Below are 14,974 nucleotides of genomic sequence, written 5' to 3'. Positions count from 1 at the left end.
GGTTCAAGGCCCTCATCTTCCACATATTAGCTATCCCTGGGCAAAGCATTTAACCATCTCCTAACTCTCTAACATTGTATATTCCAGAACAATTGTTTATCTTCATTGTCTCTCCAATTGCTGCCCCAAACAAATCCTCAATCCCAAAGTAAATTAGATTTATTTTAAATGAAATTAAACATCAAACTCATCTTTGATCATAAAAGTCCTTCTAACATCCTGATTCTGAATTATTTATTTTTCAAAGTATCTATTTTTAAATCCTAGTTCTACTACATATTACCTATGCCATCTTGAGAATGTTTTTAACCTTCTGGGCCTCTGGAAGTGTTGTACTAGATCACATCTAAGGTCTCTTCCAGTTCTAAATCTATGATCCTTTAACCTGCAATATTGTAATACTTCCCTAATAAGTCTAATAGATGTTTCTCTCTGTTGTCATTCCTATAGACTACAGCTGAATTGATCTTTACCCCACCCTCCAAAAGTACTACTTTCATTAAAGTATGTCCCTGCTCAAAAAACATTCAGTGTTTTCCCATCACTTACTTGCATAGCCTGACATTCAATGCCTTCTACAATCTTGTTCCATGCGACCTTTCCAGTTTACCCTCTGCTATTATGTTGCATAAAACTTTTGTTTTGGCCACTCCGATCTACTTTTTCTTTCTTTTACTTCAACCTGTCATTTTGAACTCTGAAATGTTCCTGAATTTTCCTCTTGCTTTCCCACCCTCTGCTCATTATTCCTGGAATGCCCAATCCCTATTCTCTGTGCCTACTCAAAGTCCACTTTACTTAAAATGTTCAGTCAACACTCATTCATAAACCTATATACCACCTCTTCAATCCATAGTGATCTGTCCCTCATTTGGTGCTTACCATTTATCACATTTTATTCTATGTAACTTTTCACTTCCATAAGAATTTGTTAAATACCTATGTGCTATACCTTTCAGAAGCTTCAAATACTGATTGATTCATGAAATAAATGAATGATTTCCTTCAAACGAATACTTTCCTTGATTCTTTGCTTCACTTCTGTATGGAAGCCTGACTTGATGGAGGGCAGCACCAACCACAGTATGAAATGAGTGGTGGAATTATGATTATCATTTGAACTTTTTTGTGTTCACCGTAATTTTGAAGTAAACTGGATATTTCAGCTCAATATGAAACTCTTCAACTGGCTTAAAAGTTTTTTGCCATCAGGTGTGATGTCTCCCGTGGTGGAATATGCACTCAATAAGTTACAGCAATGTAGCTTTGTGATAGGTTGGCTGATACCCAGATATCACCTTCACATTCTTAGCTGGTAGACTTTCCCAAATACTGATTATGCTACCTCTGTGTGGTTAGACCTCATTGGTTTTGGGTTACAGATAGTTGTGAATTATATTTTATTACTCAAGGGTTCTTCATTACATTTGGATTGAGTAAGCACTGAATTGTGCGGAAGGTTTTTCAGGTTTCTATATAATTTAAGTAAACCATTTTTTTTTGGAGATATTCTCTCAAATGAGAAGTTAATTCTTATAATTAACTGTGGCTCATCTGGGTTGCATGCCAAGCTTTCTGTAGATTTGTTTTTGCTCTTTTGAGGTGATGCTACTCATAATTTCCTGCCATGCTCTGTTGTGCCATAAAAATGAGTTTATATTCTAAAATGATGTTGCCCTTGGATACCACCTCTCTCTGGTTGGCAAGGAGTCATTTACTGGAAGAAGTTTTTACTGGATCTTTTAGGTTTCCTACTTGTGTCAGCTACTTTATATAAGTAAGGCTTACATGGGGAATGATGGTACTGAAGGTTAGTATTTTTCCCTTTTTTTCTATTTTTGAAGCTTTGGCATTGCCAGCTCATTTGAATAGTTCCAGTTGAAACTATATTACTCTGCAAAATTTACTGAATTTCAAAATTATAAATCTCAGAAGCTGTTTAGTCCAACTTTTAATTAATCGAGAACTCACTATGCAATATTCCACCTAAATGGTAGATCAGCCTTCATTTAATGATCTCAAGGTAGGAGAAGGAAATAGTGGATATCAGGCACAAGATAGCTATTTATTTCCTTTAACACAAATGAAATCCCTAAAACACAAAAGATTCATGAGTTTGCATCAACAAATACTTAAAACTTGAAGCTGTAACCTATCACTTCTAATACACTATCCAACGATGTATGGAAGATTGGTACTCAAGGATGCAAAGAACTTGTAGGAACCCATAAATTGATACAGAAAACACATCAAGTACTCTAAGGACTCATAGAAACCCCCAAATAGCCAATCACATGTTTCCCATGACTACCCAATACAAGGATATTTCCATAGAGTTGTAGCCAGATAATTGCTGTTATAGGCATTACAGGAAAAGATATTGAGAACCAGGAAGCAGAGTTCTTGACTCCAGAGTCCTTGGCACTGTCAAATGGCTCAACATGAGAAATGGATTCATTTTTATCTGTAGAAATTACATTAAAGAAAATGAATTACCATCCATTTTGCCACTGTACCTTAAAGATCCCCTACTAAGAGCGGCCAGAACTCTAGTATTTCATGTAGATTCTTATATGAAATTTGTAAATTCCTATGAATATACTTATGTATGTATGTATATACATACACAAGGAGTTAAGAATCACCATGCTGTGCTATATAGGGGATAAAAATGTGAATGTCATAGTTTTGTCCATCAAGAGCTATAGATGGATGGATGGATGGATAGACAGATGACAGATAAACCTGTATTAAGAATACATAATAAATAAAATATATAAGAATATGCACATACATGTAGGTGTATCTGTCATATAGCTAGCTATCTGTGTATCTATCCATCCATCTATCTATAGCTCTTGATGGCTGAAACCATGATTTATTCATCTTTGTATCCCTTATATAGTATAGCATAATGATTCTTAAATTTTTTTAAAAAAGTAATCAGTAAATATTTGTTGAACTGAAAGTTTACCATACTATGTAATTGCTCAAATATCATAGATATAGATTTTTAAGTGAATTTGTACCAACCTAAATATTGTTTTTGTGTAGTTAGAGAGACAACATGATGTAGTATGTAGAAGGCCAGCCTTAGAGTTAAGATTCTTCCTTGCTTCCTTTTTTCTTTTTTTGTAGTTTCATATGCAAACATTATTTTATTGTACTATGTTGTGGAAATATTTGTTTTATTCCATAAGTTAAGATTAAAAAAAAATCATGGAAAAATTTGGTTGCCTGGAGAATTTCATCAGTATTTTGCGTCAGTTTCATGATGGCATGCTTGCATGGGTTTTGGATAATGGGTGATGCTCTCATACTTTCCCAGTTACCAATGGAGTGAAGTAGGGCTATGTGCTTGCTCCCATGTTTTTTAGCATAATGTTTTTAATGATGCTGGATACCTTGGCAGTATACTTTCCAGGGATGTACACATGGATGGTAAGGCTGGCTCATAATACCAGAACTAGTTTAGTGTTTGGAAGGCTCAGCACAGGAGAAAAGGTCTATCTCACTGAAGTGGGAGGGGAATGAGATCCAAGAGCAGCAGTCGTAGCAACCAGCCTCACAGGAGTGGGGAGGGGGGGCTGTAGAAGATCTCAGAGCTTGGGACAATCTACCCTCCTGCCAAAATTTAAATTCAAGGCCTGCCTCTAACATATAGTAACTTTGGGAACCTGAGAAAATCACCTAATGTTTTAGGGCCCCCAAAGAGCTCTTCAAGGCTATGAGTAATTGACTGTGTGCTATTCTACATTTGGGAAAAGACTTCATAAGTCATCTTTCCACTGATAAAATCACAGATCCAGACCAAAATAGAAGTAAGAAATGTAATAAATACTTTTGTGATCTGATTTCTGCAGATGACATGGTTGATTTAATTAAAACTGAAGTAACTGACATTTGTCTTATATAATGCATAGCACCATGACAGAATGGAAAGAGTCCAGTATGTAGATTATCTCTGGCAGTGCATGCATCAACCTTGTTATCAATGTGTACATCCCTAGAAAGTGTGATGCTGAGGTAAGGGAACTTATCTACAGCATTCAAAACTTCTCCATTTGCTGTAACTGAGGTTTCCATGTATGGATGCTGTGGTGGTGGCTGATGGAGCACCTGTGTTTTCTTGTTGTTAATTGTTAGACCAAAGTAGCATAAGCAGCAGAGAATTGATTCACACTTTGCTGCATTTCAGCTGTAGAGGCTGCACTGAGTGCACAACTATCTGCAAACAAAAAGTCATGCACCAACCCATCCTGCACTTTAGTCTTAGCCTTTTCAAGTTGAAGAATTTGCAATTCATCAGTGCAGCAGGTGACATTGATGTCACTTTTGTCCTCATTAAAGGCTTTTGACAACATGACTGAAAACATCATGTTAAAAAGCATGGGAGCAAGTACACAGCTTTGTTTCACTACACTGGAGACTGGAAAAGCTCCATTGTCCATCTCTATAAAAGTAAAGGAAATAGATTGTTCCTGTGAGAATCACAGGAAGGACAATCTCTTAGTCATTGTTGGTAAGATTCTTGCCAGAATCCTCCTCAATAGGTTGATTTCTCACCTGGAAGATGGTCATCTACCTGAGAGCCAGTGTGGCTTCAGAACCAGAGGAATGGTTGATATTGTATTTGCTGCCAGATAACTCCAGGAGAAATGCCAGGAGCAGAGTAGAGGTCTGTACATAACATTTATAGATTTGACCAAGGCCTCTGATACTGTCTGTTCAGAGGGCTTATGGAAAATTATATCAAAATTTGGTTCCCTCTAGAAGTTCATCAGCATTGCATATCGAGTTCATGATGGCATGTTTGCAGAGGTTCTGGATAATGAATGATGCTCTTGTGGCTTCCCAGAGATCTTGTATTCAAATGATGAATATCCTGGCACTATCTGTGTGACCTTAGGCAATTAATTCACTTGACCTTTCTGGAATTCAGTTTCCCTATTTGTAAAATACAGGTTGGGATAGGAGATGTCTTTTTAATTTTTTTTTGGAGGGTGGAAGGCAAGGCAATTAGGGTAGGTGATTTCTAAGGTCCTTTCTACTTCTATATCTTTGATCTTGTCTCTTTTTTTGACCCCTCCCATTCAGTGTTCTTCTTTCCTTTCCTCATCTAAGGCATCTGATCTTTTCATCGTAAAGAAATCCCACTTGAATAACTGATTTGTACTAACATGCTAATGATTTTACTGTTATTCTATACGGGAATATTTTCATTTTAAAATGTCAGCTTGGAGAAGGCACTGAGGAAAGCAGAGGAATGAAATGTTAAAGATGAAATGTCAAATATCATTGCTAGACAAATAGGGATTTTATGTAGATTAGACCTCATCAGCTTCCCAGATTAACTACTGATATTATTTCAAAGGAACCATTTCTCTTCAAAATTTCACAGGGCATTTATATGTGACATTTCTAGTCCAAATATTTTTTAACCTGCTCTCTAGCCTCTATGTTTATGTTAAGCAGACCCTTCCAGCCTGCCCTTAATTCAGCTTCCAGAGAATCACCATCTCAACAGAAAGAAGACAATCTGTCTCCTTGAGAAAGAAATTAATTTTCTTAAAAATATCAGTTCAGTTTCTAGCAGCTGGGAGGTTTGGTGAGCTGTGCAAAACATACACAGCACTAAAAATATATTTTGAGAATCTTTCACAATCCAAATAATTATTTTTATCCTTGGAATGCCACTTTAAAAATGACCCTAGACTATCTGGCTGCCAGAATCTGACCAGAATCATAATATATATTTCTCAAATTCTATTCCAGTGCTCAATGGATGTGGGAGACTTTCTCTTTGTATCCAGTAAAGTCTTAGAATGCCCAGAATGATTCCAAACACATACAGTTCAATCCATATCTCTTCTGGTGGACTAGAGAATACCTGGGAAAGTATGGTTTGTTTAAACTTCACCTCTCTGTACCCCAAAATATACCTTTAATGAAGATATGTAAAAACTATCTCCATTGTGATGGCCTGTGACAAAATTTCTGACTTAGAAAACATGATTGTCATCTTTCTGGACCACTAGCCTCATTTAATAAATGAGACTCCAGAAAGGTCCCAACCTAAATAATGGTAGGCCGATGACCCAAAGGAGGCTGATTTGGTAGCTGAGTGGTCAGAGAAAAGAGAAATGCTTCAAAATGAGGAGATTTTCATTTCCTTTTTCATTAGAGGGGAAAACAGTCCCTGGAGAAGTTTTGTTTTAAAAATTGGCTTACTAGCTTATTCATTGCTTTGGGGAATGCTATTTTGCATTTAATTTAGCTTGAATAACATGTAATAGCTGTCAAAATGGCTGAAGTAAAAATGCAAGGCATATTTATTACAAAGGAAGGAGACCAACTGTGTGGAGGCCTCTAATTTGTCTTCCCTACAGCACTCACTGTTAATGCTTTTTTTCCCCTTTAGCTGATACTATCCTCTTGTTGAGCTTCTCTCTTTTTCAGGAGTCATTCATTTACTTATGTTTGGTTGTCTATAAGGCAGAGTCCCACTTACTTAATGAATAACAAGTAAATTAAATTGCAAATGGTCGGTTGTTGTCCTTCCTCTATGAAAATGGCCAAAATGACATCACCATTGTAAAGTGAAATTTCAGTGTGTCCACCTGTGACTGATCAGACCAATATGAGCTCGGAATGCTCTACCACAAGTTGGGCACAGATAGTCTGTTTGAATATTTGGGGTGGATATCCCAAATTTGTGCATCCTGCCTTTACTTTGTGCTGTTTCAATTCTGCTTGGCTCAAAGAGCACAGCACCTTTTCTTATGTGGGCATGCCATGCTGAGCGGTCCTGTACCAGTGTCTCCCATGTTGCACAGTCAAATCCAAAGTTCTTGAGAGAGACCTTGAGAGTGTCCTTGTATTGTTTCTTCTGGCCACCATGTAATCGCCTGCCCCATGCAAGTTTTCCATAAAATAGTCTTTTTGGCAAGTGTACATTTTGCATTCGAACAATGTGGCCGGCCCATCAGAGTTGTGCTCTCTGAAGCATAGTTTGAATACTTGTTAGTTCAGCTTGAGCAAGGACTTTAGTGTTTAGTACCTTATCATGCCGGGTGATCCTCAGAATCTTACTAAGACAATTCAAATGGAAGCGATTCAGTTTCCTAGCATGTTGCTGGTAGACTGTCCATGTTTCACAAGCATATAACAATGAGTTTAGCACAATGTCTCCGTAGACCTTCAGTCTGGTAGTCAGTCTAATACCTCTTCTCTCCCAAATCTTTCTTCAGAAACTTCCAAACACTGAGCTTGCTCTGGCAATATGTGCATCAACCCCATTGTCAATGTGTACATCCCTGGAAAGTACACTACTACGGTAAGTGAACTTATCTACAGCATTCAAAACTTCTCCATTTGTTGTAACTGATGGTTCCATGTATGGATAGTGTGGTGGTGGCTGATGGAGCATCTGTGTTTTTTGGTGTTAATTATTAGGCCAAAATTAGCACAGGCAGCAGAGAATTGATCCATACTTTGTTGCATCTCAGCTTCAGAGGCTGCATTGAGTGCATAATCATCTGCAAACAGAAAATCACACACCAACACTCCCTCCACCTTGGTATTGGCTTGTAGCCCTTTCAAGCTGAAGAATTTACCATCAGTGCAATAGATGACCTTGATGCAGTGTTCATACTCATTGAAAGCATTTGACAAAATGGCTGAAACCATCATGCTAAAAAGCATGGGAGCAAGCACACAGCCCTGTTTCATTCCATTAGTGACTGGGAAGGCACGAGAGCTTAGTCCATTATCCAGAACCCGAGCAAACATGCCATAATGAAATTGACATACAATATTGATGAACTTCTCTGGGCAACCAGAGTTTGACATAATTTTCCATAAGCCCTCATGACTAACAGTGTCAAAGGCCTTGGTCAGATCAACAAACGTTGTGTACAGACCTCTGTTCTGCTCCTGGCATTTCTGCTGGAGTTGTTGGGCAGCAAACACCATAGTGACTGTTCTTCGGCCCTTTCTGAAGCCACACTGGCTCTCAGGTATATGACCATCTTCCAGGTGAAGGATCAGCTTATTAAGGAGGACTCTAGCAAGAATTTTGCCAGCAATGACTATGATAGAGATCCCTTTGTGATTGTCACAGGACAACCTATTCCCTTTACCCTTATAGACATGGACAATGGAAGCATAATTGAACTCTTGGGGAATAACCTCCTCTTGCCATATAACCTGGAATATTTAATTCAGCTTTTGTATGAGCAATGGTCTCCCTTCCTTGTAAATCTCAGCTGTAATAGAATCAGCACCAGGTGCTTTGCCACATGAGAGGAGCCTAATGGCCTCAAAACCTCTTCTTCAGTTGGAAGTTCAGCTAAGGAGGGATTGACTTCAACATGAGCTAAACAGTCAATGACCTCAGCATTGACTGATGATGGTCTGTTGAGAACACTATGGACGTGTTCAGTCCATCTTTCTAGGATCATGTCCTTATCGCTAATCAATGTGGCTCCACCATCAGCACAGCTGTGATGCACTATAAATTTTTGGTCCATAAGTAGCTTTCAGGGAATCATAAAAGCACTTTGGATTTTTACTATCAGCATAAAACTGAATTTCATTGGCTTTCTTACTGAGCCAGGAATCCTGCATCTCTCTAAACTTTGCTTGTATTTTGCTTTTGATGGAATTAAATGCTGCCTTCTTAGAGGTGGATGAACTATCCTGCTGGTAAATCCTGTGGAGTCCTTTTTTTCATTTAGCAGCTTCTGGTTTTCCCCATTATTTTTATCAAACCAGTCTTGGTGTTTGTGAGTATTCTGACCCAGATGAGCAAATGCAGTGCTGTACATCAACTCTCTGAGAGCTGCCCACTGCTTTTCTGCTCCACTGTTGCCAACTGTATGCTGGCTCAACTTTCCCTTCAAGTCAGCAGCAAAGTGTTCATGCCCTGAGAAGAGCTCTAATTTTTTGACATTAATTCTTCTGGTAGTCATTTTGCTTTGGGCGCGGTGCTTTTGATGAATGTGAATATTTAGCTTGGAAAGGATACATCTACGATCAGTCCAGCACTCTGCACCACACATTGCCTTTGTCACTCTCACATCTTGTCTGTCTCTTCTCTTTACAATCACATAATCTATTTGATGCCCATGTTTGCTGCGAGGGTGCATCTATGAAGTTTTATTGCGTTTAGGTAAAGGAAAGACAGTGTTGGTGATGAGAAGGTCATGAGATGCATAAGTCTTCAGCAGTAAATGACCATTGCTGTTGCTATTTCCAACTCCATTCCTGTCTAGGACTCCCTGCCAAGTCTGGTAGTCTGAGCTTACTCTAGCATTAAAGTAGCCCAGAATTATAAGCTTGTCCTCTTTTGGCATATTGATGATAACAGTATCTTCAAATTGCAAATAGGAAACAGTTGAACCCCCTTCACAAAAATATTAGCTAAAGTTCCAACCTGATTGGTAGATCTTTCAATGAGGATGTGAGATTAGTGTCTCCTTAGTTCCTCTCCTTCTTCAGAAGATAGGATTAGCCCTCAGGTGATGCCAGTAGTCTGCAGGAGATGGGATTAGTCCTAAGGGGAACCAGCCCTTTCTTGCAGGCTGGCCCAGTACCATATTGAGAGGTCCAGCAAGGTTAAAACATGGGGGATACTCAGACTGACTCTGACTTGATGAATGACTTTGTATAGTGTCATAGATCTAGAGCTAGAAAAACCTCCAAGGACATCTAATACAATCCCCTCATTCTGGAGTAAAGGAAGCTGAGATCTCCTGTGCCGTTGTTGTCATTCAATCTTTCAGTTGTGTCTGACTCTCCATGACTCCATGGACCAGAATAGAAGCATCCTTTACTATCACTTAAAGTCTGTACTACTTCATATTCATCATTTCCTTGACACTATCCATCTCATCCTCTGCGGTCCCCTTTTCATTTTATCTTCAGTCTATCCCAACATCAGGATCTTTTCCAGTGAATCCCATCTTCTCATTCTGTAGTCAAAATATTTAAGCTTCAGCTTCAGTATTTGATCTTCCACCAAATAGTCTGAATTAATTTCTTTAAGGATTAACTGACTTGACCTTTTTGTTATGCAAGAGACTCTCAAAAGTCTTCTCCAGCACCACAATTTGAAAGTGTCAATTCTGTGGTGCTTAGTTTTCTTTATGGTTCAACTCTCAGTCATACTTTGTTACTGGAAAAACCACAGTGACCATATGAACCTTTGTTGACAAGGTGATATCTTTGCTTTTTAGTATGCTGTCCATATTTGCCATAGCTTTCCTTCCAAGGAGCAAGTATTTTTTAAATTTCATGGCTGCAGCAGCTGTCTGCAGTGATCTTTGAGCCCAAGTATAGAAAATCTGAGACGGCTTCCATTTCTTCTCCCTCTAGTTACCAGAAAGTTATGGGACCATTTACCAAGACCTTTTTTTTTTATGTTAAGGTTCAAGGCAGCTTTTACACTTTCCTCTTTTACCCTCATCAACAGGCTTTTTATTTCTTCTTCACTCTCTGTTATCAGAGTGGTATTGTCTGTACACATATGCTTGTTAATATTTCTCCTGGCAACTTTAATTCTAGCTTTTGATTCATCCATCCTGGCATTTCACATGATGTACTCTGCATATAAGTTAAATAAACAAGTTGACAATATACAAGTCTATCATTCTCCTTTTCTTATGTTAAACCAATCATTTGCTCCATGTTCAGTCCTAATTCTTGCTTCTTGATCGGCATACAGGTTCCTCAGGAGACAAATAAGGTGATCTGGTACTCCCATCTCTGAGAACTTGCCACATTTTTGTGGGATCCACATAGTCAAAGCCTTTGGTGTAGTCAATGAATCAGAAGTAGATATTTTCCTGGAACTCCCTTGCTTTCTCCATAACCCAGTGAATGTTGGCAATTTGGTCTCTAGTTCCTCTACCTCTTCAAAAACCAGCCTGCTGTTCTGGTAATCCTTGGTTCACATTTTGCTGATGTTTAGCTTATAGAATTTTAAGCATAACCTTGACAAGATGTGAAATGAGCGCAATTGTTTGGTAATTTAAATTTCACTTGGCATTACTGTTCTTTAGGATGGGAATGTAAACTCATCTTTTCTAATCCACTGGCCACTGTTGAACTTTCCAAATCTGCATATTGAGTGTATCAATTTAATAGTATTCTATTTTAGGATTTTTAATTTATTAATTAAATTAAAATTAAATTTTAATTAAATTAAAACATTTAAAAAAATAATTAATTCCTTTTTGGCTGTAATTCTATCACCTCCATTAGCCTTACTGTTAGTAATGCTTCCTAAGGCCTACTTGACTTATTCTCTAGGACAGGGATGAGGAATCTGCAGCCTTGAGGCCACATTGTATCCTCTAGATTCTCAAGTGTAGGCCTTTGAGTAAATCTAAACTTCATAGAACAAATCCAAGTTTGGATTCAGTCAAAGGGCTGCACTTGAGAACCTAGGGGCCACATGTGGCCTCAGGGTTGTAGGTTTCCCAACCTTGAAGGATGTCTGACTCTAGATTAATAACCAAACCATAGTGGTTATCCTTGATGTTGAGATCTTCCTTCTTTAGTTCTTCTGTGTATTCTTGTCTCCTCTTCTGAATCTATTCTTTGTCTGTTAAGTTTCTACCATTTGTCTTTTATCATATCCATTTTTGTATGAAACGTTCCCTTGATACCTCTAATTTTCTTGAACAGATAAATCTCTTGTCTTTCCCAATTTATTGTTTTCTTCTATTTCTCTGCATTGCTCATTTGAGAGAAACTTCTCATATTCCCTTGCTCTTCTCTGATATTCTACACAAATTTGGGGATGTCTTTCCCTTTCTCCTTTCCCTTTTGTTTTCTTCCTTTCCTCAGCTATTTGTAAAATAGCTCATCAAACAGCCATTTTGCTTTATTGCTCTTCTTTTTCTTGGGAAAATGTTTTGTTGTTGCCTCCTGCGCAATATTGTGAACATCTGTCCATGGTTCTTTAGGCACTTTGTCTACTGATATAATTGCTTAAATCTGACCATCATTTCTATTTCATATTCATAAGGGACATTATTTAGGTCATACCTATATGAGCTGATGATTTTCCCTACTTTCTTCCAGTCTGATTTTTGTAATAAGAAGCTCATGATGTGATCCACAGTCAGCTCCAGGTCTTGTTTTAACTAACCATATAGAGGTTGTCCACTTTTGGCTGCAAAGTATATAATCATTGTGATTTCTGTGTTGACCCTCTGGTGATGTCCATGTATAGAGTCACCTTTTGAGTTGTTAAAAAAAAGAGTGTTTTCTATTACCAGTGAAAACTTGACAAAACTCTACATTCATTATCACAGTAATACAAGTCTATGCTCCAGTCACAGATGCCAAAGAGGCCAATGTTGATCAGCTCTAAGAAGACCTACTACATCTTTTAGAAATATCATAAAAAATGTTGTCATTCATCATAGGGGATTAGAATGGTAACAGAGGAAATCAAAAGATAGTTAGAGTGATAGGCAAGTTTGACTTTCCAGTACAAAATGAAGCTGAGACCTAGAACAATTGAATGGCTTACTCAAGGTCACAATGTAATAAAAGCTAGACACAGTATTTCAATCCAGGTCCTCAGATTATACAATGAACATTCTTTCTGCTATGCTGCTGTTTTGCTGTATGAAGTTAAAGAACACTGAGAGAAGATACTAGCATATACCTTCCTAAAAGATGTCAGCAGGGTCTTAGATATATTGGTTTCCTAGGGAGGTTTTCTACTTATAGTTTAATAAAAAATTCAGGTCTTCTTACAAAAGAAGAATGTTCACAAAAAATTTTCCAAAGAGTGAAAGGTGGAATACAAATCTTTGCCTTGGGACACTTGGCTCATGTATTTCAGTGGTTTATGTGAACTTTACTTATATTCCTAACTAGGTTGATGTTCATGAAATTCCTTGTTTTGGATACAGAATGAAATTACTCTTTAACTTAGACCTATAACCCAGATTTATTCTTATTATTCTAGAAAATACAATAAATAAAAAAAGTAAAAAAGAAAAGAAATTTGAATACGTGTCTTCATCTCATCTCTAAAATACTTTGTCCTAGTAAATCTTCTCCAGCATGTATTACAAAAACCATTCCATTTACTCAGAACTGAATATTATAATAAGGGAAGATAGTTATAATTGTTCAATGAAGACTGTGTAATGACTTCTGGAGACCACTTTCACTCATCTCATTATAGCAACAATAATTCTAATAATGTGTATGTAGCACTTGAAGGTTTGTACAATGCTTTACTTACGTTAATTCCTTTTATCCTCAACAGGCCTTAAAAGATCCGTTCTATTGTTGTGGTTTCATGATGTGCTGTGGTGTAACCATCTCAAAGAATTCAGAGTCAGACCACCTCTAATCCAAGGATAAGCATTTGCTGAGATTGCCTCTCATGAAGCAGGTTAAGTTCTGAGAGGAACCAGCAACTTCAGAGAAAGCAAGATGGATTTTTACTGGGTAAAGGATGTAATTATATAACAGAAATTATGAATATTAAAAAGACAGGAGGGATTATGTAATAGGGGAGGGGTCCCAGCCACGGTGGAACTGTGCATGTGATTACCCACAATGCATGCAAAAAAATTCATTTGGGGGGACATATATGTATTATAATGATATTTTAATAAGCCTCTCTGTCATAAGTTCACCTAAAGGACAGTTTTTATTATTACTGTGCAAGTAAGGGCAAGCAAAGCAGGATCTTTTGCTGTTTTTGTTTTAGTATAATCGAGAAGTATAAAGCCTCTGTTTGTTCCAGCATTCATGGCCCTTTAGATTGTAAGACCAAGGATCCTGGAAGGGTACAGTGTAATGGCAAGCAAAATAGGATATTTTGCTGTTTTTGCTTTAGTATAATTAAGTTGAATCTTGCCTTTGTCAATCAAAAGTCTTCACTAGGAGTAAAGTATAGAAACAAGAGTTTCTTTGACTAGAAACAGTATATGTATTTGTATTGTTAATGTGATTAAAGACCTTCCCCACCCATTAATAGGCCTGCCCATTAAGGGGAGTTTGATTAGGGAAGATTTGTAGGAAGGCACACACTTTTTGTTAATGAGACATTAGTTCTCAAGGGTTGTAATGCCCTCTGGCTCTTAAAAAAAGTATAAATACTCTGAGGGTGAGGTTTTACTTTTGGGCTTACTGGAAGTGTGGGTTGTGACTATGTGAAGCCACTAACAGCCCCTCCCCCTCAGAAAACCCAGATGTTGGTGCTTCCCTCTCTGGTAACTATGGTCAGAGAGTTGGACTTGTCTGTTGAATGTCAGGGAGAGGAAGCCATGTCTGTTGATCTTTGACTTCTCTGTATTTTCTTTGAAGTTCAGGGTGCTGACTACCCTGAACTAGGTAAATGATAAATGTACTTGGTTAAAGGAATGATACACGTGCTTGATTAAAGTGATTGTTAACCCCTCAAAAGTTGCCTTTCCTTTTATGAATTCAGATCTAAGAATCTGTGGTAGCAGGCCTTCCCTGTATATGTTTGGGTACTTACTGACACAGAGCCCACTTATGGAAAGTCCCTTCTATTGTTTTGGGGTTCACATCCTGCTTGGACATCCTGTGGTGATACTTTCTGATGGGGTGAATTGTTATTCTGTCTGAGACTAGATAGATGTGATTGTGGTTGAGTGCATGGACATACCTGTTGTTTCTGTGGGAAATATGAGCTCATGCACATACCTGTTCTTCTAGAGAGCAGTGAGGCATATATAAAGAAGTTAAGATATTGAGTATGGGGTGGTGGTGGTGGAGGTGAGTGGTTAGGTAGGGGCAATGGGCCTGCTGCTCAGTGCAGCCTATAAGGAAGTTAGAATATTGGGACTGGGGGCAGCTTTATTAAGATTCCATCAACTATTATTGCCCCTTTTTTACAATCAAGGAAACTAAAGTTTACAGAAGATAAGTGACTTGCCCAGGGTCACACAGAAATTAAGTAGGAGGAGAAATA

At 37.9% G+C, this 14,974-nt stretch overlaps 1 protein-coding gene across 1 annotated transcript in view; it reads left to right on the top strand.

Annotated features, from left to right (window-relative positions):
- GALR1 (galanin receptor 1) overlaps positions 1-14,540 on the top strand; it is an 86,222-nt gene extending 71,682 nt beyond the window's left edge. Inside the window, exons 3-4 of the mRNA XM_072604060.1 lie at positions 7,251-7,336; positions 13,295-14,540. Of these exons, the coding sequence (XP_072460161.1) occupies positions 7,251-7,336; positions 13,295-13,301 (93 nt within the window). The 3' untranslated portion in view covers positions 13,302-14,540. The remainder of the gene's footprint in view (positions 1-7,250; positions 7,337-13,294) is intronic.
- Positions 14,541-14,974: the final 434 nt, after the last annotated feature.

The sequence above is a fragment of the Notamacropus eugenii genome, chromosome 4 (genome assembly GCF_028372415.1).
Source record: "Notamacropus eugenii isolate mMacEug1 chromosome 4, mMacEug1.pri_v2, whole genome shotgun sequence".
In the NCBI taxonomy this organism is placed as follows: Eukaryota; Metazoa; Chordata; class Mammalia; order Diprotodontia; family Macropodidae; genus Notamacropus; species Notamacropus eugenii.
This window is presented reverse-complemented; position numbering and strand designations above follow the sequence as displayed.